This window comes from Schistocerca piceifrons, chromosome 7, assembly GCF_021461385.2.
Source record: "Schistocerca piceifrons isolate TAMUIC-IGC-003096 chromosome 7, iqSchPice1.1, whole genome shotgun sequence".
Taxonomy (NCBI): Eukaryota; Metazoa; Arthropoda; class Insecta; order Orthoptera; family Acrididae; genus Schistocerca; species Schistocerca piceifrons.
In genome coordinates, this window is record NC_060144.1 from 593,523,821 (window position 1) to 593,549,780 (window position 25,960).

At 42.6% G+C, this 25,960-nt stretch overlaps 1 protein-coding gene across 1 annotated transcript in view; it reads right to left on the reverse strand.

The window, feature by feature from the left end:
- Positions 1–21,942: 21,942 nt before the first annotated feature.
- Positions 21,943–25,960, reverse strand: part of LOC124709102 (myrosinase 1-like) — a 53,465-nt gene continuing 49,447 nt past the window's right edge. Inside the window, exon 11 of the mRNA XM_047240751.1 lies at positions 21,943–22,093. Within this exon, the coding sequence (XP_047096707.1) occupies positions 21,943–22,093 (151 nt within the window). The remainder of the gene's footprint in view (positions 22,094–25,960) is intronic.

A 25,960-nucleotide genomic window follows, 5' to 3' on the forward strand; every position in this document is an offset into this window, starting at 1 on the left:
CCACGGCAAACTGGCTGACACTGACGGCGGCGGTGCACAAATGCTGCACAGCTAGCGCCATTCGACGGCCAACACCGCGGTTCCTGGTGTGTCCGCTGTGCCGTGCGTGTGATCATTGCTTGTACAGCCCTCTCGCAGTATCCGTAGCAAGTATGGTGGGTCTGACACACCGGCGTCAATGTGTTCTTTTTTCCATTTCCAGGAGTGTATTTTGACTTTTCAAGACTCTCTCATGAGTTTGAAATATCCAAACCAATAGCTCGACAAGACGCGGATACGGTTGCACGAAAATTGGTAGAAAGAATTATTTTAAAATTTGGGATCCCGACGGCTCTGTTGAGCGACATGGGAAGCAATTTCATAGGAGATACCATGAAACGAGTCTGCAAATTACTGAGTATAGGGAAAATACAAACCACTGCATACCATCCGCAGTTCAATGGAGCGCTAGAACGTACACAGCGTACCCTGACGGAGATGCTGCGACACTATTTGAACCGGGAGCAGACAGATTGGGACGGATGGGTTGCACTCGCATGTTTTGTGTAGAATACTACTCCTCATAGTACCACGGGATTCACACCATTCGAATTGTTCTTCGGCAAGAAGTGCAATTTGCCGGGATGGCTACAAAAGAAACCAGCAGACGTAATCTACAGTTATGACGATTACGTGACGGAAATTCGACAGCGACTACAAAATGTTACACCAAGATGCCCGTGAGACAACACAAGCAAGCAAAGGAAGAAACAAGAATAACTATGACGAAACAGAAAATCCGAGGGAATTTAGAAGGAATGATCGCGTATTGCTATATAACGAGAGCGTGCGTCGGGGACGATCGAAGAAATCAGATAGCCAATGGCGAGGGCCATTTACTGTGGTCGACGTGCAAAACCCTAACGTAGTAATTAGTCTATGCACGCTAATAGGTTGAACTGAGCGGAAATGTGGACATTCTGTTAGAAGACGTGATGTAAAAAGAAGAAGGACCGCAGGCGATAAAGGACAAGGACCCGAGAAGAGTGACAAGCACGTTTCTATTACAGATGTCAAGGATGAAGGCATTGTGGGTGACAGCGATAGTCGGGAGTATCTTGCAGATCAGCCACGTGGGACGAGAAGCGCCACTTCAAAATGTACGAGTGCAAAAATTCCAGTCAGCGCCGGGAATTTACTACAACAACCAGGGCAGCGTGATGATGTGAAACGACATGGAGATTGGTGAGCTATTTTAGCCTCGAGGAACTGCATGACAAATTTGAGGACACACAAGTGGTTGCCAATACAGCGGTAACACATTGCATGAGTAAGATGAATCAGGCAAAGTTAAGCACTGGAGAGTGCGAGAATGTACAGCAAACAGTGAAGTGGCGTGTGAGTAAAATCTCTAGATCGAAAGAGTTGATTGATCAGTTGGCTAGGCATGAACGACCGAGGGTCAAAAGAGGAATATTAAATTTTATAGGGGTGGCAAGTAAGGTATTGTTTGGCACGTTAGACGAAGATGATGCGGCATTCTTCAAAGTCAAAATAGACGTACTCGGGGAACAGCAGAGAGAGCTGTTATGATTGTCCAAAGAACAGGTGACCATTGTGAAAGCGTCACTAACAGGGGTGAATCAAACACTTAAACTCGGTAACTAAGAATACTCAGATAATAGCAGACGAAATAAGAAAACTAAGTATGGATGTAGAGGATTATGAGAATAGCACTAGTAGGAAGATACAACATGCCCTGCTTCTCTTAACTATTACAGAGCAAATAATGCAGATAACTGGTATGTTCAATGAACTCGAGAGGTAATACGACTTATAAGTCTGTACACTAGTGAACGAGCAGAAAGGTCTATTAGAACCACTCTAGATTAACCCCGTACATTGGTCAAGTATTTAGAAGTGATAAAAAAAGATTTAAGAGACCGAAAGTTCCCAGTTGAACTCACGAAGGACCAAGGGTGTCTGTTATTACGTATAATAGATATAGATGTAATTCTTGCCGGTACTATGTTAAGTTATGTGTTAAATGTAGCTGTAGTGGATAGTAACGTATATACGTTATAGAGAATATGCCCATTACCCTCGGAGTATGAGCAGGCAAAGAAACTGTTCGCCTGTACAGAGCCTGAGAAAAACTACTTGTTTATTGATGATGCGAAACGACAGTACGCGCTACTGTCCCGTGTCCAGTTACACTGCAAAATAGTCACCCTAAGAAGTCAGATTTGCAAGCAGAGGTTTGTTTTAATGTCCACCTATGACCACGAGCGATGTGAAGCTCGTATACCGCAGCCTACAAGAGAAGTTCCAAAAAACTGCAATCAAAAGTATATTGTATTGAATGAAAATATCTGGACACAGACACAAGACAATGAATGGCTGTATGTCGCACCCAAGAACGAGGGTTTAACGATATTGTGCAATGAGTTATTCCCTAATGATCTTATCTTAAGAGGTACTGGTAAATTAACATTTACAAGCCAGTGTTAGGGATATGGTGCGCAAGTCATGCTACAAGCTGACTATGTAATTAGTACTAAAGTAAGCTAGAATGAAACAGTACCTATCTTAAGTTTAGATATAGATTGTTTTATAATAAATGAGGAGAAGCAGGAGGTCACAAAAATACCTGTATCGTTACCCTTAGAACATATTGTAAGACACTTAGACGACCTAAAGATGGCAAGTCACAAAACAGACGAACTACAAAGCGAAATAGAATACCAGCACCGGACGACCCTCCGAGGATGGTCACAAAGTATGTGTTCGGTGTGGAGGATAAACAGTATGTTGCTCATGTATCTATTGTAAGTGTTGTCAAGGGTGTGGCAGAAGATTGTGTGAAGTAGAAGGAAATTGTTGTGCTAAAGTGTGTGTGACAAGTACGACGGTAACAGATAGCCGCCAAGAATGAAGTGTCCGATATGCTCCCTCCCTCGATTCTGTACAGTGTGGAGAGGAGGAAGATAATGGAGAGTATGAATTGCAGTATACACGACGTACTCCTCTCCCCGATCGAGTGCAGTGGCGAGAGCAAAGTCAATCGCCACGACTCACTAAAGAAATCGAACCACGTGCAAATACAGTGGAGTCGTTGGTACCCAAGACAGACAGGAGATGAAAATACAACTTAAAAATTATGTATAAGTGTAATTTCAAGTTGAATGACGAACTATGTTGTATAAAATTGTATGTAACCTTTTTCCTTTCCTTTTCTTTTGTGTTGTTTTGCAAACTATGTATATGAAATTTTAAAGTGATCCTACATTAAACAGAGGCCTGTACTATGTGTACTATTTTGTGAAAATGTTGAAATGTGTGTGAAATCTTATGGAACTTAACTGCTAAGGTCATCAGTCCCTAAGCTTACACACTACTTAACCTAAATTATCCTAAGGACAAACACACATACACCCGTGCCCGAGGGAGGACTCGAACCTCCGCCGGCACGAGCCGCACAGTCCATGACTGCAGCGCCTGAGACCGCTCGGCTAATCCCGTACAGCAGACCTGTAAACTACTTCTAAATAAAGCTCTCCAGACACACAAACAACTCCTAATTTACCGAAATAATTTCAGCACAGACATGAAAACTCCTCCTAAATAATGTAGTACACTGAGGTGCAGACACAAAACCGTAAACTGTCCAAATAATGCATAGCTCAGCCTACAGATCTGCTCACAAAATAATCCAACAGACACACAATCAACACGTGCAAGTACCCTCTGCCACCCCCTGCCCACTAGACCGCACTGGAGGCTTCCAGTGAAGTGACGCAGCTCTCAAACCACACACAGACGCCAGACGCACAGGCCTTCACAGGGGCGAGCCGCTGCCGGATGCAGGTGAAAGTTACCTCCATCTTCGAGTATACAGTCACTGTTATACTGACGTCACAGAACTCCAAGGCACTCTCACGTAGGCCCCATATGCGAGACAACTCCAGGCAACAAGTGTTTTTACCGTTGATGACAGAATAGCACAGGTTGCTTTCCGCCTAGCAATCCTACCGGAACATGGGAGCTGCATCCAGCCGTGCATACCAGCCCCAGCATGACTGACTCCTCACCGCAAAATGCCCGTATGGTGACTCACCATCTATAAGGTACTCAAAGTTATCCTGACATGAGATGGCTTTGTAAAAGATAAGAGCCAAGTCTACCTCATAGAAATTGTATAGTGTCCCACAAATAGTTAACACTCGCTTTCTTGATGCCTCAGCATGTATGCACGGAAATTCTTGCACTAACAGAAGCTGTTTACGAAAACAGCGCAGAATAACATCGAATGCACTCTTCCCAGGGCTCCTAATGTGATACCCCAGTACATCACGTGCTACCCTTCCTGCTTTCAACACACACAAACGTTACCTCCGCTATGTAGACGCTCCTACATCCCAGCACAAAGGATGTGAATGAATCGAGCATTATGATTGGCTCTTACCGAATTTACCCACCGAATTACCGATGCTGCTGGTATTGAAGCACCATCCACCTTCTCTTTCTGGGACTTTAAGAGGTAAAATTATTTTGCACAGATTGCTAAATTGCATTGACAGTTAAACCCGTTAAGTTTTCTACAGATTATCAAATACATACGAGACTCATGAGAATTTTGGAAGCCAGAAGCATATTTACCAGTGTAACTACAATTAAATATTATGATAGATGCTACAGTATGACACCGATAGATGTACATGTAATGTCTCCTCTCGACAGCTGTGCTTCTAGAACGAATCTCAGTATCTAATGCGCACATAATTTTCCACATAAAAAATCTCTCTCATACCCCCACGGTTATCGATGTGCTGAATCTATATGTCCCTCGCGGTAGGACACACAGTCATCCTCTCTAGTCATGCCACAATATAAAACATAGTAACTTTACAAAGCAATATATACACATTTTACACAACATAAGCCACAGTTACTTTACAATACAGTATATACACATTTTACACAAACAGTGCTGTTATCTTTTATATCTGTATAGCACCTGTAAAAATTATGGTATGCCTACACTCGCACCGCCTGTATCTCACAATGCTCCTCAGTCCTAGGGAAGCAGTGTCAGCTTTCTTTTCTTTCTACAGACGTGACATTCAGCGGCAATAAACTATTGTACACTGATCACCATATTGCGCCGACAACTAATCCTCGCAAAGTGCTATACATATCATCAAATACGAAAAGACTCTTACTCAATTACTCTGCTCTCCCACTGAAGACAGGAGCCTGATTATTAGAGCGTGAAACCAATCTCCAACCCAGAAATATATCACCATGTACCGTGTCGATGTAGTAAATATACAATTCATATCCACCATACAAAATCATCCCTTTCACATCAGAGCAACCTCAGCGGACCAAAGTCGCTCTTAGAACTGTTCTACAAATTTGGGATTGTTTCCCCTCGTGTTACTGTTTCTACTCCGAACCTGCTTCCTTGCTTGCTCGCTTTTCTACACACATCTACAGACTCAGGGATTACAAGAACACACGTATTTTCTCATGGGTCACGATAATATTATACTACTTTCGCAGTACTTTTCGATATGAAGAACTAGGCAGCATCCTACCGATCACTAGCGCAATATAATTCCCTAGATATAAACTGGAAATTATTTCTCTACAAACCCCAAAGTTTAGTGAGGTGCAGCATGCTGTAAACCACTGAGTAACTAGAAACAAATAGAGGAAACTAATATTTCCGCTCTCGAATACCGATGTCGGTGATGCAGAATATTCGAAATCATTGCCATAATTCACAAGGTCAAATAAGGTGTTTCTAGAGAACCAACAAACGTCATGAAATGGACGACAGCCCCCTCTGCTGGTGGTACTGTGTACTAGGTCAGTTGGAGTGTGGACCTCGTGGTGACTACACTGTTTGCCGCCATCTTGGATGATGGTACTTGAGTAATCAGCTGACATCATGACTGCCATCTTGGATGACAACGCCCTTTGCTGGTGGTGCTGTGTACTAGGTCAGTTGGAGTCTGGAGTTAATGGAGAACACACTGTATGTCGCCATCTTGAATAACAGTAGTTGCACCATCAGATGAGTCACAGACAACAGCGCCCCCTGCTCTTGGTAATGTGTACTAAGCCAGTTGGGCTCTGGACCTCGTGGCGAACACACACACTGGATGCCGGTAGTGGCTCAAATTGTTTAAATAAAGACTGGTGCATGATTTCGGCAGCTGACGATTAGGAAGCATGTTTGCAGAGTCTTTTAGTGTTTTTGCATGTCTGCAGGCTGTGTGGCATGACCCCAAGCATGTCAGAGCGTGTGTACTGTATCACTGTGATAAATATATTCCATATCTAAATAAATTGTTCCAAAATAAAGTACACTCCTTCCCTACTCTCTCCAGTAGCCCAGTGGAGACTGAGTATTTCTCACCAATCCCTAGGGAGAGGTGGTGGTCAGGTGACTTAGGTTAGTGGAGGTAGCCCAAGTGACTTATCTTCTCGCGATTTTTCTTAGGTGTGATGCAGTATGTTCTTGGTATTTGAACTTCCTGCCATTTTTCTGGGGGAGGGGAGGGGCTTAGGTTATTGGAGGTAGCCCAATTGACCTATCTTCCCGCCAAAATTTAAACTTCCCACCAAAATCTGCAATCTTGAATGACGTTATGGCCGCGAACTTCAATGAAGTCATGCACTGTTGCGAAGTCTACACACTGCCATTTTGGATGACGTTATCGCCGCCATCTGGATACATCTGGCAACAATGGAATTTGGGGTGGTGTCTGCTTTGTCTCCCTACTCACGTTGCCTAAAAAGGCAAGCTGCTCCACTGACCTCCTTGCAGCACGGGCATGCCGCTGTTCCACTTTGCTGCTACCCTCTGCGGTCATTCGCCGCACTCGGCTTTCCACCATCTGCCGGCCGCCTTAAGGTGATGCTCCTATGCCAGACGCCAGTAGTGTGTATAGTCAACTAAACAATAGGAGATAAAAGGACGACCACCTCAACTGCACCTTGTTCGTCTAGCGACAGAGCCCCCACATGCCCCTCCGCCCCCCCCCCCCGCCCCTCCTGGACAGAGATCGGCTGTGTCGGGAGACCACCTCAGCAGACACGCGTCCCCCTCCCCCCTCGCTCGCAGCAGCCCATTGTTCGACGATTGAGAACAAATTTATTTGACATCAATGCACCTATAATCAAACATCTATTAAAAACAGCAACACCCATTTGCTAGCAAAATAAGTGTCATCTTTCCACGAAAATGGGTAAGACCCATTTCCTTTTAGTTTTATGAGGAGAATCGGTATAGATTTTATGTTCGAGTGCAGTCGCATCTCATTATTTTGTGACGTCCAGTGATGTGTACCGCCACCGACCAGAAGTGATCAGCAGAGACATGCCAACCCTGCGCCAAATCAGAAAAAAAATATCGACTATTTTGATGCGAGAACCACCGATCACCACGGAATGTCCTCGTTATTTCGAAACCGTCATCAGAGAAAAGAAAAAGCGGGAATTTAAACTCCAAAGAAAAATAATCTATACTAAGCAATTTCTTCCAGCTTGTTAAACAAATTACATGACCTGAGGGAATCTCTCGCTTTCAGTGTCTGCAAATAAACTCTCATGCACGTGTGTATTACAAACATTTCAGACAATCTTTCACGTCATTGGCACACATGTCGGAAAAATAGACATTCATTTAACGTTTGACAACAAGATCCTATAATTCAAGAGAACGTAGCTGTTTTGTACGCTATAACAGGCACCCTTTTATCAATGCCACGCTCTTTAATACTAGCATTTACGAAACAATTCGTGAGAGCTATCTCGCCCTGCGTTGGTGGGAGATTGAAATTTCGTCAAAAGATATGGCCCAACAGAAAGAAAAGAACAAACGATTGCCAAGAATCATTCTGTGGTGCACTAGCCATCTCTTCCACCCACCAGCCGGCACGTCATTGATTCCGATTTGATAGGCTAATTAATTAAATTGATCATGAGAGTCACTTTGTGTAGTGACTAACGTTTTCTTTTCGAGCAGTCGGATTACACTCGGCAAGTAGGACAACTGGGAATACATGGAGGCAACACGATATTCTTTGCAAGGAACACCATTGAGAAATGACATCTGAACCTGACCACAGAGGGATTGTACAAGCCACAACATACAATTCGCGCAAGGTCCGCGCTATTAAAAAAACGACCATAGCGCCTATGTTACCATCACCCTGCATAAAAAGCAGTCTTGAGTCTACAGGCACACACAGTCGCTGAGAGTGTTACGCTTTCAGGCGGAAATGCTGTAAAAAGTGATGTCTACAATTTGGAATCAAGTCTATCGATTCAACCACATATTTGCGTTAAATTCTGTAGAGACATCTTTTAATGATTACAGCCACTGGTGAATAATGTTCGTACCACTCTCGTATCTCGAAACAACTCAACTTTTTTTCGAACCTATTTGCTAAGGATCCCATACACCTAGAACTCCAGCCCTGTTTCTAGACAGTCCCTCTGCATCTTGTAACTGCTCCTAAGTCTCTGTCCCGCCCTCTCTGCAGCTTAGTCCAATGTGATCGTCCCAGTTTAAGTCTGACCTGTACGGAAGTCAGAGAGCGCTGTATTTCAGACCTTCTGCATCCTGTGGGGAAATAGGATGAGCTAATGCGACAGGACCGCGTTTTGACCGCTCTGTGCAAATGGGAACATGGTCTTATAGCTCAGCCAACCGAGTACAGTGTGCAAGGCCAGCGCCAAACGAAGCACTCCCCTGTCACAAGAGGCAGTAGAAGAGATAGTACGAGCTGTTACGGTGGTGTTTCTTGTTGGGAAAATTAGGAAGACCAGACATCATACATGGCATGGGGGGTTGGATGAAGGTTTTTTGACACATCTCGAAACTACATACAGGTAGTCTGAAGGAAATCTGTGTCTCTCACAGTTTTATGTTTCTGAAAATTTGAAGCAAGTTGCCAATTTCTGCACCACTCTGAAATCTTATCAAGGTCTGGCTACGCATTTGTGCAGCTTCTTTCAGACAGTACTTCATTACAGATGAGTGCATCTCCTGTGCAACGTCTGAGGTCACAATTAATATTGTCTGCGAAGTCGTTCATATACAACGTGAACATCAGAGGTCCCAACACACTTCCCTGGGGCACATCCCAAGCTGCATCTACATCTCTCGATGACATGCTGCGTCCCCCATATCAAAAAAATCTTCAGCCCCGTCAGAAATCTCTCTTGATGACCCATATGTCTGCATTTTTGATAGTAAACATGTCTATGGCTCTGAGTCAAACGGTTTTCGGAAATCGATGAATACTGCATTTACATCAATGTCTTGATCCATGGCTTTCTGTAAGTCATGTGATGTAAGAGAGAATGGGCCTTCACATGGTCCATGTTTTCGGATCCATGCTTGCTGGCATCAAGGAAATATTGTGTTCGAGATACCTTGTTACTTTTGAGTTCAGAATGTGTTCAAAGATTCTGTAATCTGTGGATCACTTTTGCTACCCTTCTTCTAGAAGGGTGTCACCTGTGCTTTCTTCCAAGTACTGGTCACCAATTCTGCTCGGGACATCTGCGGTAGATTACAATTTCAGTGTAGAATCTGACAGGGATTCCGGCCTCTCCTGAAGCTGTGTTCACTTTTAACGATTTCAGCTTTTTCTCGACACCATTGGTACTAACATCTCTTTCACTCACTTTTTAAGTGGTACGAGAATATTGCCAGCACTCCCGGGTTTTCCTTTGTAAGAGAACATTTGAAAACGGAGTTAAGCATTCCTGCTTTAGCCCTGCTACCCGCAATTTCCGTTCCGCAGGCGTGTCGGTCGTTACGTACAGGTGCAAACCTAGATATTAGCACACGTACTAAGTTTTTCTAATCCAAGCCGGGCATATATGTAAGAGACGTTTTCTACTTAGATTCTAATTGTATTTCTTACTATCTAATACTGGTACTATTAGTAGCTTTGTAGCTACGAGAGAGGCTTAGGTATCGGATATGGCATTCAGTCACAGGCTGAAGAAACCTATGTAGAGCCTCAGTCAAGGTGATCTCGTATTCTGGTTTTTTCTGTTGGTCTAGTCTGGTACTATTTCTTCTTCCAGACTGTCCAAGTCGTGCAGGTGTTGTAGGACCCAGGAGGTGCTGTTCGCTTGTCCCAGATGACTGACTATTCTGTCCCTTTCTTGGCAATGCGCAAGGTGTCCAGTACGTGTTGCAAGACATTTTTTTTCGAAAGCGGGTTGGTTTTATTCAGGATTTCAATACTTCATATTACTTCCCACCCTTCTGGCTAGAGAATAGCATTTTTCTTAAAATAATCTCCGTTTAGTACAACGCCCTTACACCACCTTAGCGGCAATAGCGCACATACCTTCACCGAGGAGTCAAGCAGTATATTGCTCCCTCCTACGTATATCACGCGAAGAGATCATGAGGATAAAATCAGAGAGATTAGAGCTCACACAGAGGCATACCGACAATCTTTCTTTCCACGAACAATACGAGACTGGAATATAAGGGAAAACCGATAGAGGTACTCAAAGTACCCTGTGCCACACACCGTCAGGTGGCTTGCGGAGTATGGATGTAGATGTAGATGCTCCAGAATAGCTGCCTATGTGCAATGACAGTGTAAGCATCTATGGATATTACCATTAATAAAAAAAACTGTACCTCTCGCCTGATGTGAACTGTAAAATATTACAAGACGCCGTTTTTAGTTTATTGAGATTATTCTTTTTAATACTTTTAGCATTAAATGACTGTTGAAAGAACTTATATAATTTTTGCCATCAATGGCGTCGCTACAATAATGAACGTACACAAAGTGGCCAGGGCGACATTTAATTATTACGTACTGAATCACATGGAGGATAGGTACTCACTACTGACAGAAACACATATTACAACTATTGATTTCATATATATTCAACAAAATTCTTGTACTACTACAGATAATTGTATCAGTTACAGACCGTGAACAATTAATGTCCGTTAGGTAGAACATCAGAATGATAAGATAATGAAACAAAAAAATATGCCCATTCTTCTTGTACAAAGGGACGAGGATAATAATAATCGCTATTCTAAGGGTGCAGATAGCGCTTCTCCATTGTTGGGTATCGATGACTGATTTATACTCTTTTCTACCGGAAGTTATGCTATAGCGGAATGTATCTTACTTTTTTTGTGAACTTGGTGAACACGAAGATAAATTACAACATGTAAGCTTTCACGGCCGGCGTCTTCATTAATTAAAACTTCCGGGCTGAATTGCCGTGGTCCATATATAAAACTGCTTCTCCTTCCTGACGTTTCGTTGCCTACTGCAGGCAACATCTTCTGAGATGTGTCGGCGACTGGCTGCTAGGCGCTGGAGGTCCCGCTTATATAGAGCGCTTAGGTGGCGCCACCACTCGTCACGTGTTTTCCACATTAAAACTATCTCTGGCTAGTGCCATCTCTCTCGATTACAGGTAATCGATTGTCAGTTCGTTGGTACAAAGTCGACCGCCATATCTTGTCTACTTTTAATCCTTCTTCTTTTCTATTAAAATTATTTCCGTGCTTGTAGATCTCTATAGCTTCTCTATACATGCTAGTATAATAATGTGAGGTTCTAGCTGTCACGTTTGTCTCACTAAAATGTAGATTGGCACAGATTGGCAAATCAGCTGTAGCAGAACACGTTTTCAAAGACGGTGATCACGAAATAAAGTTTAGTGAGACAAACGTGATAGCTAGGACGTCACATTATTATGCCCTCATGTATAGAGAAGCTGTAGAGATCTACAAGCACGGAAATAATTTTAATAGAAAAGAAGAAGGATTAAAACTAGACAAGATATGGCGGTCGACTTTATACCAACGAAGTGACAATCGATTACCTGTAATCGAGAGTGATGGCACTAGCTAGAGATAGTTTAAAAGTCGAAAGCACGTGACGATTGGTGGCGCTATCTAAGCGCTCTATATAAGCGGGACCTCCAGCGCCTAGCAGCTAGTCGCCGACACATCTCAGAAGATGTTGCCCGCAGTAGGCAACGAAACGTCAGGAAGGAGAAGAAATTTTATGTATGGACCACGGCAATTAATCCTGGAAGTTTTAATTAATGACGAAGATAAATTCTTCAATTCCACTAGAATGTCTGTAAAAACTTTTGATGAAATATTAAAGAAAGCTGGAGACAGCATAAGAGGTACAGACACAGCAATGCGACAGTGCATAGGAAATGAAGAGAAACTGCTTATAATATTGAGGTAAGTTTTATTAAAGAAAATTTCTACCAATAATGAAGTTGTTAATGTTACATAATGTATTTAGTAAAATTAACTTGATGATTCACCTAAATATGTAAGTGGTGCCGATGTAACACGATTATCAATACTGCCATAATCGTGGTTTCTGGTCGAGACTGTGGTGAATTATCATTTTGTGAAGAAGAAGAAGAAGAACTAGACTGCTTGGGATAGGTTTCCTGATCATATACTATTCCATCACAAGATAACGATATAGGCAGAGGCCGGTGTTGTGTAGAATATCCGGCTGCTGATTGTGGACGGTGTAAAATGTACGCCTTACCCGGGTAATGTTCGCAGGAAGATGTGTTTGGACAGTTAGGATGCGGTTGAACTTCTTCAATAATGCTTAAGATTCGTCGTTTTACAGACTACTTCAGATAGGTATTTTTTTAAGTAGGTCGCCAAAGACAGGAAAAAAAGCCTGTCTGTCATGATTTATGTGTCCAGTTGCTGCCTGGCTTCTGCAGATTTTTGTAGAACATCGATTAGTTGTCTTCCGATTTCGTCTTCTGCTTTCCTTTTTTTTACCTAGCACCCTAGCCTGGTATGGTCCACTTTGAACTTTACTGCCTGCTGTTGCCTGATTCCCATCATTCTCAGGTGACACGCTGCTATGTGTATGTGACGGTGAAATGATAATATTCCGAAATGATAGGAGATTAAAATAAAGATATTTCGTCTCTCTCGCTGCTACAGAACCACTTCCATCAGTTAATCTCAGTTTTTCTCGGCTGTATGAATCTTTAATGTTACACCATTTCTTCTGTAACCATTTACCACTAAAAGTAAAATAATATCTTAGCTATCAATAATGTCTATTCTTTGTAAAGGGAAGCAGCAATTAGTGATATGTCAGACGAGTTTTCGCATACCATGTGTGGTAAAAACTGATGGGACCTACGTTAATTTAAAGAAAATGATTAGAACAATTCTGTTCATTAGATTATCTTAGAAAAATATTTCAAGAAATTTTTTTTCAGAAAAAGGTTGCCTTAAAACTAATCCATCTCGCAAAAGTGTAAAATTATTTAGTAATTTATCCCTTTCATATATCTGGTAACTGGAAATTCGTCCGTTGATTTGCATCATGCTTTCCGACTTGGGGTAACACCAATCAGAAAAATTGTAAGAAGAGTATGTTCATCAATCTGGATTATCTTAAAAGATGAATGTTTGTCAGAACCGACCACAAACGACTGGCTGCAAATAGCAAAAGATTCTAAAACTAAGGACAGTTTCTCAAACTGTCTCGGCGCCGTTGATGGAAAGCATGTGCGACTGGTGAAACCAGTAAATAGTGCATCAATGTTCTTCTACTATAAGAAATCTTTCTCTAATGTATTAATGGCTGTTTGTGATGCAAACTATAAATTTGTCGCTGTAGATGTGGAATCGTATGGTAAATGTGCTGACTCAAGGATATTTCAACAGTGTTCTAGAAGCGAATACTGTCTATTAACTTGGACATATCGGAAGACAAACACATTTTAGACGTAAACAAAACGCTAGTGCCCTATGTATCTGTTGCTGATGACTCATTTTCACTGTCACACAGAATTATGTGCCCACACGTAGGTCTGCGACTTGATACAAAAAAAGATATTCAATTGTCGTAAATATCGAGCAAGACGTTTTGTAGAGTGCACGTTCGGGATAACGGCAAATAAGTGGTGTATCTTTCACAGACCCCTGAATGTGGGCGTTGATTTCGCCATAGACACTGTTAAGGCATGTTGTGATCTACACTGTGTACGAAAGAGTGATGGTGTTCAATAGTTAGATACACTTTGCAGATATGCTTCACTTCATGAGGATATTCCACAACGAATACGTAGACGTGCAGCCAGTTCACACTACAAAAACTTTTTTGCCGATTACTTTATACATCAAAGCGCTCTGCCATGGCAGTTTTGACTACATTCACTGAATCTGAATTATATGTACATGTTGTGTTGGTAAAGATAAATAAAAGCAATAGAACTTAAACACCGTGTTTCTTTCCTGTGGTGTTGCACATCCTCTGCACCCCAACATTATAGCCACTTTCCTGCTACATTTTCTTTTTCACATTTTTGTCAGTGTGCAGAATGGTCCACTGATCGTGACCAGGCTAAATATCTCACGAAATAAGCGTCAAACGAAAAAACTACAAAGAACGAAACTTGTCTAGCTTAAAGGGAGAAACCAGATGGCGCTATGGTTGGCCCGCTAGATGGGCGCTGCCATAGGTCAAACGTATATCAACTACGTTTTTTTTTTAAATAGGAACCCCCATTTTTATTACATATTCGTGTAGTACGTAAAGAAATATGAATGTTTTAGTTGCGTCACTTTTTTCGCTTTGTGATAGATGGAGCTGTAATAGTCACAAACATATGGCTCACAATTTTAGACGAACAGTTGGTAACAGGTAGCTTTTTAAATTAAAATACAGAATGTAGGTACGTTTGAACATTTTATTTCGGTTGTTCCAATGTGATACATGTATCTTTGTGAACTTATCATTTCTGAGAGCGCATGCTGTTACAGCGTGATTACCTGTAAATACCACATTAATGCAATATATGCTCAAAATTGTGTCCACCAACATCAATGCGTTTGGCAGTACGTGTAACGACATTCCTCTCAACATCGAGTAGTACGCCTTCCGTAATGTTCGCACATGCATTGACAATACTCTGACGCATGTTGTCAGGCGTTGTCGGTGGATCACGATAGCAAATATCCTTCAACTTTTCCCACAGAAAGAAATCCGGGGACGTCAGATCCGGTGAACGTGCGGGCCATGGCATGGTGCTTCGACGACCAATCCACCTGTCAGGAAATATGCTATTCATACCGCTTCAACCGCACGCGAGCTATGTGCCGGACATCCATCATGTTGGATGTATATCGCCATTCTGTCATGCAGTGAAACATCATGTAGTAACATCGGTAGAACATTACGTAGGAAATCAGCATACATTGCACTATTTACATTGCCATCGACAAAATGAGGGCCGATTATCCCTCCTCCCGTAATGACGCACCATACATTAACCCGCCAAGGTCGCTGATATTCCACTTGTCGCAGCCATTGTGGATTTTCCGTTGCCCAGTAGTGCATATTATGCCGGTTTACGTTACCGCTGTTGGTGAATGACGCTTCGTCGCTAAACAGAACGCGTGCAGAAAATCTGTCATCGTCCCGTAATTTCTCTTGTTCTCAGAGGCAGAACGGTACACGAAGTTCAAAGTCGTCGCCATGGAATTCCTGGTGCATAGAAATATGGTACGGGTGCAATCGATGTTGATATAGCATTCTCAACACCGACGTTTTTGAGATTCCCGATTCTCGCGCAATTTGTCTGCTACTGATGTGCGGATTAGCCGCGACAGCAGCTAAAACACCTACTTGGGCATCATCATTTGTTGGAGGTCGTGGTTGACGTTTCACATGTGGCTGAACACTTCCTGTTTCCTTAAATAACGTAATTATCCGGCGAGCAGTCCGGAGACTTGGATGATGTCGTCCAGGATACCGAGCAGCACACACAGCACACGCCCGTTGGGCATTTTGATCACAATAGCCATACATGAACACGATATCGACCTTTTCCGGAATTGGTAAACGGTCCATTTTAACACGGGTAATCTATCACGAAGCAAATACCGTCCGCACTGGCGGAATGTTGCGTGATACCACGTACTTATACGTTTGTGACTATTACAGCGCCATCTATCACAAAGCGAAAAAAGTGGTCCAACTAAAACATTCATATTGCTTTATGTACTACAAGTGTATGTAATAGAAATGGGGGTCCTATTTTAAAAAACGCAGTTGATATCCGTTTGACCTATGGCAGTGCCATCTAGTGGGCCAACCATAGCGCCGCCTGGTTTCCCCCTTCAAGCTAGGCAAGTTTCGTTCTTCGTAGTTTTTTTGTTTGATGCTTATTGTTGTGTACATAGTTCCGCGTAGTCAGCGCGTACACAACTTTCCCACTAGAGCCCGCCCCGCTAAGCACAATAGCGTAGGCGTAGCGCTCGTCCGTCTCCGCACTACGAGATGGTGCTGCCATAGAGACGGACCAAATTCTGCTTCAGCCGATTCACATATTAATATGTAACGCAGCCAATGAGATTGCTGCTAACGTAGAACCTTTTCTCCTCGCGGATCACACTGGTGCAGTGATACATGAACGCACGACGTATAATAACGTGTGTACTGACCTCCGATTAGTCAGTCTGCGTTTGTCTGCACCAGTCTGCCTTAGTCTGTACCAGTCTGTACGAATTCTACATTTGTCTGTAACAGTCTATAGTCAAGTTTCAGTCTGCGCCTAATAAGATTACCATATTCCTGTACACAGCCATGAAGATAAATGTATAGACACTTTTGTCAAGTATCAGAGATATATGTGAGAATAAGATTAACGCACCAGTACCGAAGGAACTACAGATTGTCAGTTGTAAATAGCCTCCAGAACCAATTTAAGTAATTTTTATGCTTGTTATTATTTTAATAAAGGTGTGTGAAAATTAATCAAGTTCTGATTAAAGTTGGTCACCGTCAATCTGCTACTCTAAGCGTGCAAGTGGCATTTCTATCGTCTGACCTAAGGGCAGAAGATAAACACGCCACGACAAGACCACGAGACACATTGCTTCGATAGAGCGACAAATCAACTAATCTGATGGTGTGTGTACTGAAGGTCTTACAGTACGCACACCACACTTACTTCGTGAGATATTTGGCCCAGTCACTATCAATGGACCACCCTGTATTCTTCAGATGACAAGTTCCACAAAGCAGATGTCTCCCTTATGTTTATAAAAAAAATTTCTCCGTATCAAAGTCCATGATGACAGAAAGATCCTTCTGCAGACACGCAGCAGCAAACAAGTAATAAAATGCAAAATATCTCCACATCTGGAACCGCATTGACGGCTCGCCGCATACTGACAGTGCAACGTGCGCGCTGCCGCATTCAGCTGCGTGTAACTTTGGCCGGAGCGGCGCGCTGGCCGGGCAGGCTGGTCGCATGGCAAAGTCCGAGCCGGCTGGGTGCGCGTTCGCGTCACGCGGCGCCTTTCCACGCAAACCCGGCCGCACCCGACCAGCCGCAAGTCTGGCCGTGGCCGTGGCAGCACTAGTGGGCTATCACCCTTACTGGGAGGCCTCGCATGCCCGCAAGGTACCACTCTACTGGTGGACGCCAGAGCCAACTTCTTGCTGCATCAAAAACCTCCCCACTATCCAGGTACTTCTTCCCGCGAAATGCATCCTTCAGTGGGCTAAAGAGATGGAATTCGGAGAGTGTGAAATCCGGTCTGTAGGGTGGATGACCAATAAAAACCCTGTGAAATTCTGTGAGTTCCTCTGGGGTGCTCAGATTTGTGTGAGGACAACCGTAGTAATGGAGAACGAGAAGTTACTTTGCATTTTTGTGGTGACGAACACGCTCGGGTTCCAACATTGCAGAAGTCACGCGGAAGATTGGACAGGTTTGCACTATCTTTTTGCGATGATGACAGATGCCTCGCCCAACGACTCACCGTGCTTCTGTTCACCGCCGGGTGTCCGGAGACATTCTGCCAGCGCCTATGATGAATATTGTGATGTTCTGGTTTTGCGCCAAAATAAATTACAGCTCTGTGCTTGAGACATACATCCACTACAAATGCCATTTTGAAGGCTGCCACCTATTGGAGCTTTATCAAAGCATAGGAGCTGAAGTGGGAATATTCCACGATGTCCCACAGCAAATTCAGCATTCTTTCAATCAAAATTGGGCCTGAAAAAGAAATGATCGCCCCTCGTATTTGCTGAAACTGGCCGAGAAAAAAAAGTGTTGCTTTACTTACTGAACACCCGTCGTGTTTACTGGTGTAGGGTATTTGAAAGTAGAATGATTTAACATGGTAAAGGTCTTTGTCAGGGGCTCAGTTGTTACGTTTCGAAGTTTCTATTGATCATAGCCGACTTCAGGTGTTAGGGAGAACCACCAATTTCATAAATTCCTGACGTTCGTAAGTGTGTAGACGGTGTTATTTCTAATTCTGGGGCTAGTCGCCCAGCTGCCGTCATGGTCCTCTTTTCTGTTGAGAATATTTCGTAGATTTTCATTTTATACGCAGTTGAGACACCGTGTATTCAAAAATTATTCTGATGAACGCCTTGTAGGTGTATATTCGTTTGACGTTGCTGGCTCCATCCATTCTTCCTCGTGTCAGTCTGAGCGTGTTACGTCTCTTTCTTGCTTCTGAGGTAATGTCGTTTGTGTGCGCATTCTAGGACACTGAATTACCTAATATGTGTCCCAGATAAATCGATTGTTCTATAGCTGTCATGAGTGTGCCGCGAAGTGTGTTTGAAATGTGTTACTAGTGTTTCGAACGCACTGAGATTCATTTTCCATAGTTGCAGGCGGTTAGTGCCTAATTGACGTAATTTTGTATGTGGTCGCCAGGCTCGATGGTGGGTAGTAAGTGGCACGAACATGTAGTGACATCGGCATTTATTTTGTAATACTAAGGCTGTACACGTAGATGTTATTTCTGTTTTTTTTTTTTCGAACTATGTCTGCTATATTCTATATTGGCTGTACATACACGCAAGTTGATGCGTCCATGATCCCATCTGTTGGCCGTTTAGGTAGCTTCAACAACTTTCAATACATAAGTTCATGTTTCTGTAAATGGTCATCTTCAGATTTTGTTTTAAATGTATACGTGTAAAATTGTCATGGAAATGTAGCCAGCAATGGAAACGTTATAAATTATACGTTGTCGTGTTGTAAGTCAGATCTGGAAGCTGGAGAGATCTGTAAAGATTGATTAAGAGTCCCTAACCGTTCTTTTCACCAACCTGTCATCTTCTAAAGTTGTGTCCCCACCGCAGAAGACAGCTCGTCGGTCGTGGGATCTTATTCGGTGGAGGCTGTTACGCTATCATCTCGAAATTGAACCTGTGTTTGTGCTTTTTTTGTGGGATACCACCTGCCCAGGTTATTCTCTGTATCTACGGAGGGCAAGATCTGTAGTGCTGACAATGATGGTAGGTGACACCTCTCATTAATGTATTCTGTTTGTTTATATTTTAAAATATGACTTTTTACACTGTCTTCTACAACACTCGACATAGCTCTCTTAATAGTAGGGTAACTTTTCTGACAACTACCGACACAGAGTACGACATGTCCGCCCGAAACAGAGATACACGTCCGGCTCTGAAGAACTCCCGAAACAGACTGACTAGCGCAGCTCAAGTACTTTGTCTCCCAGGCGCGCCAAGGCGACCCGAAGGTGTCCGAAGCACTTCACTTGTAATATCATTACTTTTAAGTTTCTCAAAACTAGTGAAACTTAATAAACAAAAACGGTAGACTCGTAGGGTAATCATGAGACATTGTCATACTGAAAAATGGGTTAAATATAATGAAAAGTGTATTAATAATTAATAAGAGAAGTTAGGCGTTTTGGCGCCAATGTGCCGACCAATTAGAAGCAATTTCAGTACAATTGGTGGACTCTCGCTCGGGAGTGGTACGTGCTGTAGCATCTCCTGCTTGTACCTCACTCCACTTTTGTACTATATGCTACTTGTGTATCAAGCTGCATCAAGGCGAACTTCTAGTAAGATGAAATAGACGTTTACAATGGAAGATATCAGTAAACAACACATATTTTACAAATGATCAGTAGGGCACTGAATCACTTTGAAACAACTGTTTGCTCCGTGACGAACACACGAGAGCAGGAATGTGGTTAGCAAGGAATGTGAGCGGACACATGGCGGAGTGTAGAGGATTTGTAAATGGATAATATCAAGATTATGTGTGTGTGGAGAAGATGCCCATACCGGTAGTCGTGGACACGTATTATGATTAAACAAGTGTGAAATTTCTGTTTAATGAAGCCAAAGTTTCTGGTAAGCCGACGTTGCTGGTGACATTTTCCTACGTAACAACATCTGTGGCAGTGTGCCTCAGCCGAACCATTGTTGATTTTGTAATCAATAGCGTGACTATTTAGTCAAAAATCTATTTAAATAATTAATGGCTAAAAATTATACAAAAAGTAATGTTCCATTGTACCTAGCAACTTGCGCAGTGAAATAAGATATGGTTTCTGCCAATAAATTGCACTAACTTAGAGGGACTGCTATAATTTATTATAATCAGTGTTGGATAAATGGGAGCGTATGAATCCAGGGTGACTGTGCTGACACGAATGTAGAAGTGAATGTGTTTTTATTTTCTTTTTTCTGTCCTACAGCAGCAATGCATTTGGTGTTCAGTTACTGTGTTGAGAGTAATTTGGCGTTGTGAGTCGTCGTTTCAAAGAATTGTGCTCATTTAAATTGCATTTTTATGAAAAGTATTTTACAAAATTTGTTTGCTTCGTTTTTATAAATTTATGTGTTAAATATTTTGGAGGCTATACTTTTATATGATTTTTGTGCCTCGTAGTGTGATTACGGAATGTTGAAAGACAGGACCGCAACCGCTCCAAATATTAGCGTTTTATATTCCATATTTTACTTCTGGGTGAAAAACAGAAACAAATGTGTGTCGCTGCACGGCATCGATAGTCAGGTTCCATACGCAGGTGGTGGTAATAGAATGTGGTATTAAATTTTTGTGGTAGGGTGGTGATACTTTACCACAGTCATTCTTTGTTACGCTAACTGTCGTATCGAAGGAAATTTCAAAAATAATTTGTACGGTAGGCCCTGATTTCAACGTTGTTTGAGAATTGTTTCACTACAAACGCCAATCCTCCGTTCCATATATTTGCGTGTTCAACATCGGTTGCATACCAGGTGTGTAGTGAGGGAGAAATGATCACTCCACGTGCTACTCTCACTTTATGATTGAACATGTCAAACGCTGCATGGTTAGAAAATGTGCGAGAAGATTTATACTAGAAGATACTTGAAACTATCACGGTAAATCGAAGTGACAGACTGGCTTCTACAACTTGTAGTATAGACCCCTTCTACTATAGCTCCTTGTAGCGAAAGTCATGGTCGAATGGTGTAGCTGGACACTGAGAAACTTCTTCTCTTGAACTACAGCTCCTGCATTCCATCACAGACTTGTATATAGTATTTCGAAGAAAAATCCTGAAGCGCAAATCTGTGAGGACGAAGTAACGCAAACCCGTGATCTACTTGGAGGATAAGAATATTTCAGGAATACGTTTGTCACAACTTGAAACTGCCATCAAGAAGTATGCTGCTTAGCTGTTGCAAATGGAAAGTGTGAAGAATGTCGTGAGTACTCAGTTACGGGCTGGGAATCCAAATGCTACATTTCCAATCTTCTGAGTTCAGAAAGTGAAAAAAAAAATCCATCGTCAGGATTCGAAGTCAGTAATATATGACAGATACACTTGAACATGAATCAGGAAAATTTAAAGGGAAAGATGGCAGAATATTTAACTGCTTTAAGGCATTTTATCATTTTACTGCAGGCGGGAGTGTTGTATGTTGTAAAGTAGTTACAAGTAACCATGTAGAGGAAGTAGTGTTATTGCTTAGTACCTGTTGTTGTGCTGAATGTGGACGGGTTGTGGTGCATAAAACTACACAGCATGATGTCTGTCAGAATGCAAAATTTATTTGGCACTTGCGCTCCACTGATAACATATGCACATGGGAACTAAGATGGTGGCGTGGTGTCGGCATTCTGGAAGTCCTCCCACGGCACGGCCTTGTTCTTGTAGATGTCTGCGATGACTTTCGCCGAAGCCTTCTGCGTCCTGGGTCTCTCTGGATCGTCGTAGTCCACGGAGTGCAGTCCGAACTTCAGTCTGTGGAAAAGTGTTGCGCCTTATGCAGTGCTTATTGCGTACCTCAACTATAAACATGGTAGCGAATCACGGACCTTAAAAGTTGTAACCATCCAACAACAGCGGGATACACATGTTGGGAATTACTCACAGAACAGAAAATCAGTTTGGGAACAAACTGGAGGAGAAGATGTAATTACTGCCAGAATTAAAATTAAATTGAGCTAGATGGGAGAAGTAGCGAGGTGAAAGTGTGATAGGTGGACGACAGAAGTTCTGTGCGGGATTCTGTATCTACTTCATCTACATCTCCATTTACGTCTATACCGTCCACTGTAATTAGTCTGGTCGTATCTTCGTTGCCCCTACGCAAATGATATGTAGGCGTTTGTAGTATATTCCTAGATTCGTCACCTACGCCATTACTTGAAACTTTTTGGCTTTTTCAGGATAGCGGCTTCTATCTACAAGCGCCTTAGCTTCTTCAGCATCACTTTTTTGTATACGTTCAGCGCCCTCTGTTAGTCTTATATCGCACAAGTCCCATACACCTGATCAGTATTTTAGGATGGGTCGTACAAGTGTTAGAAACAAGCCACCTTAGTAGACTCATTGCGTTTTCCCGCTGCCCAGAGCGAACGAACTGAAGTTTACCCCCTGCTTTACCTACAACAGAGCCTATGCAAAAAAATGGTTCAAATGGCTCTGAGCACTATGGGACTTATCTTCTGAGGTCATCAGTCCACTATAACTTAGAACTACTTAAACCTAACTAACCTAAGGACATCACACACATCCATGCCCGAGGCAGGATTGGAACCTGCGACCGTAGCCGTCGCGCGGTTCCAGACTGTAGCGCCTAGAACCACTCGGCCACCCCGGCTGGCGAGCCTATGCAACCATTCTATTTCATGTCCCTACAAATTATTACACGCAAGTGTTTGTATAAGTTGACTGCTTCCAAATGAAGGTCAATAATATTTTTGTCAGAGGATACTACACGGTTTTGAATTTTGTGAAGTGCGAAATTTCACATTTCTGAACATTTAAAGACAGCTATAGATCTTCGCACCACTTTGAAATTTTATCAAAATCTATCTTATTATTTGTGCTGCCTCTTTTTTCAGATAGCGCTTAACTAAAGGTAACTGAAAACACGAGAAAATATAAAAACAAGTGGGGACCTGACAAGGAAAAATAACTACAAAGTTGATCCAGCAAGGAAGTACCGTTTCGAAATTTATAAATTTTATTACGAAACGATCTATACACCTTAAACTGCTTTTCGACATATTCACCATGCGAATTAAGGTGCGAGCGCTATCTTGGCAGCAATCGCTACCTACCCGCTTTGCAGAATTCGGGCGCCTAGGGCGTGAATCAGATTTGGACATTTACCTGGACATCATCATCACTTCCAAAGTGCTGGCTGGCAATAAATTTCTTGAGATGAGAAGACAAATGGAAGTCGGACAGAGCTGGGTCCCGACTGTAAAGAAGTCGACAGAATTGTTCCCAGCGAGAGGAATCAACCAGCGTCATCGTTACGAGGTGGGTATGCGGATTGTCCTTCACGAACACAATACCACAAATAGGTAAGTTGTCCATGTCCTCTGTTCCACCACGCGCCATAATTTTTTCAGTCCCTCACAGATAACTGCAGCGTTGATTGTTACGCTTCGTTCCATCCAGTCCACTAATGAAATTCCTTGACAGTCCCACAACATGGTGCACATGATTTTTCTTGAAGAAAAACTCGGCTTTGCTTCCTTGGGTTTCGGGGAACCGGTATACCGCCATTCCAGTGGCTCCAATTTCATTTCCGTTGTCTTGTGACAAATTCGTGTCTCATCAACTGTGACAATCCTTTTCAAAACATCATTTCCGTTTGTAGCGCAACGCTGCAAAAACTCCAAGGCTGCTCCGTTACCTTTTTGAACGTCAGTTTTCACTACCCATCGCAAAGACAAGATTTTGTAGTGCAAATGTTAAGTCACAGTGACGTGTAATAAAGCCAGTGAAATGTTTTGAAGATGCATTGACAAATCAGAAGTCTTAACCGTTATGTTGCAACGAACTTGCTTGTCGATGCAGCGAACCAATTCTTCTGTAATCAACGACGGGCATCCCACTACGTCACTCATCGTGGATATTCTTGGTTCTTTCGTTAAGCATCCTAACGAAAACTCGCACTATACTCGCTCTCAATTCACAGCTGGCGGGCCGATCTTTTCTTTCAAACATGATCACTGACAAATAATGATTTCAGGCGTTATTATAATAAAATAAAATACGAGAGTTGTCCAGAAAGTACCGAACGGTCGCTAAATGGAAACCACAGTCAAAATCAGAAACATTTTATTTGCAATAGTTAGCTACACTTGAAGAAATAAAAACTTTAATATTCGCCGATGACATTATAATTCTGTCAGAGACAGCAAAGGACTTGGAAGAGCAGCTGAACGGAATGGAAAGTGCCTTGAAAGGAGGATATAAGATGAACATCAACAAAAGCAAAACGAGGATAATTGAATGTAGTCAAATTAAGTCGGATGATGGTGAGGGAAATAGTTTAGGAAATGAGACACTTAAAGTAGTAAATGAGTTTTGCTATTTGGGGAGCAAAATAACTCACGATGGTCGAACTAGAGAGGATATAAAATGTAGACTAGCAATGGCAAGGGAAGCATTTCTGAAGAAGAGAAATTTGTTAACATCGAGTATAGATTTAAGTGCCAGGAAGTAGTTTCTGAAAGTATTTGTATCGAGTGTAGCCATGTATGGAAGTGAAACATGGACGATAGTTAGTTTGGACAAGAAGAGAATAGAAGCTTTCGAAATGTGGTGCTACAGAAGAATGCTGAAGATTAGATGGGTAGACCACATAACTAATGAGGAGGTATTGAACAGAATTGGAGAGAAGAAGCATCAAGGGATCACCAATTTAGTATTGGAGGGCAGCGTGGAGGGTAAAAATGGTAGAGGGAGACCAAGAAATGAATACACTAAGAAGATTCAGAAGGATGTAGGCAGCAGTACGTACTGGGAGATAAAGCAGCTTGCACAGGGTAGAGTAGCATGGAGAGCTGCATCAAACCAGTGTCAGGACTGAAGACCACAACAATAACAGCTACACTTTCCCTGTACTTCTCTACATAGTCGCCGCTCCGACTTAGACATTTCTCGGGCCGTTATACTAAATTTCCAACATCGTCGTAGAAGGCAGCTGTCTGTGCTTTCTGATAATTCTCTACACTTGTCTATAGCGCGCAGCCTGCTCCCAAGTATTGTCTTCGTATCCAGCGTTTCATGTGAACAGAGATAATACTCAGAACGAACCAATCAGGGCTGTGTTGTGGGTGATCGAACACTTCCCACCGGAAAGGCTGCAGAAGCGTCTTCACTGCCCCTGCAGAGTGCGGCTGAGAATCGCCATGAAGAAGGAAGTGCGTGGCAGTTGTGTTAGGCGGGCTGCATTCATTAAGGCGAAGCATCTCAGCAGACCCTCCTATACATAGTTGTTATAGGCACCTTTACTCGCTCACAGAGCGCTCACAACTGAAAAGAGCGTCTTGATGCGATCGACGGTCATACTAGAGACACTACCCAACACATCTGTGCAAAGCTTCGTCGGGTTTTCACTGTGGTGTCCATTTCGCGACGGATCGGAACTTATTTTCTGGACAACCCTCATTACTAAGCTACTTCGTTATCAAGTTCAAGGATGTAAATGCCCATTTGCGACAAACGTGAAGTCAGATGGGCGGGAGACATGCGCAAACACTATTTACTTTCTGGATCAGCTCTGTTATCTCGCAGGATCATAGTTGCGTATCGCCGCCAATCGTAATTCACAGAAATTTTCTAGCTGTGGGCGTTAAACGGCTC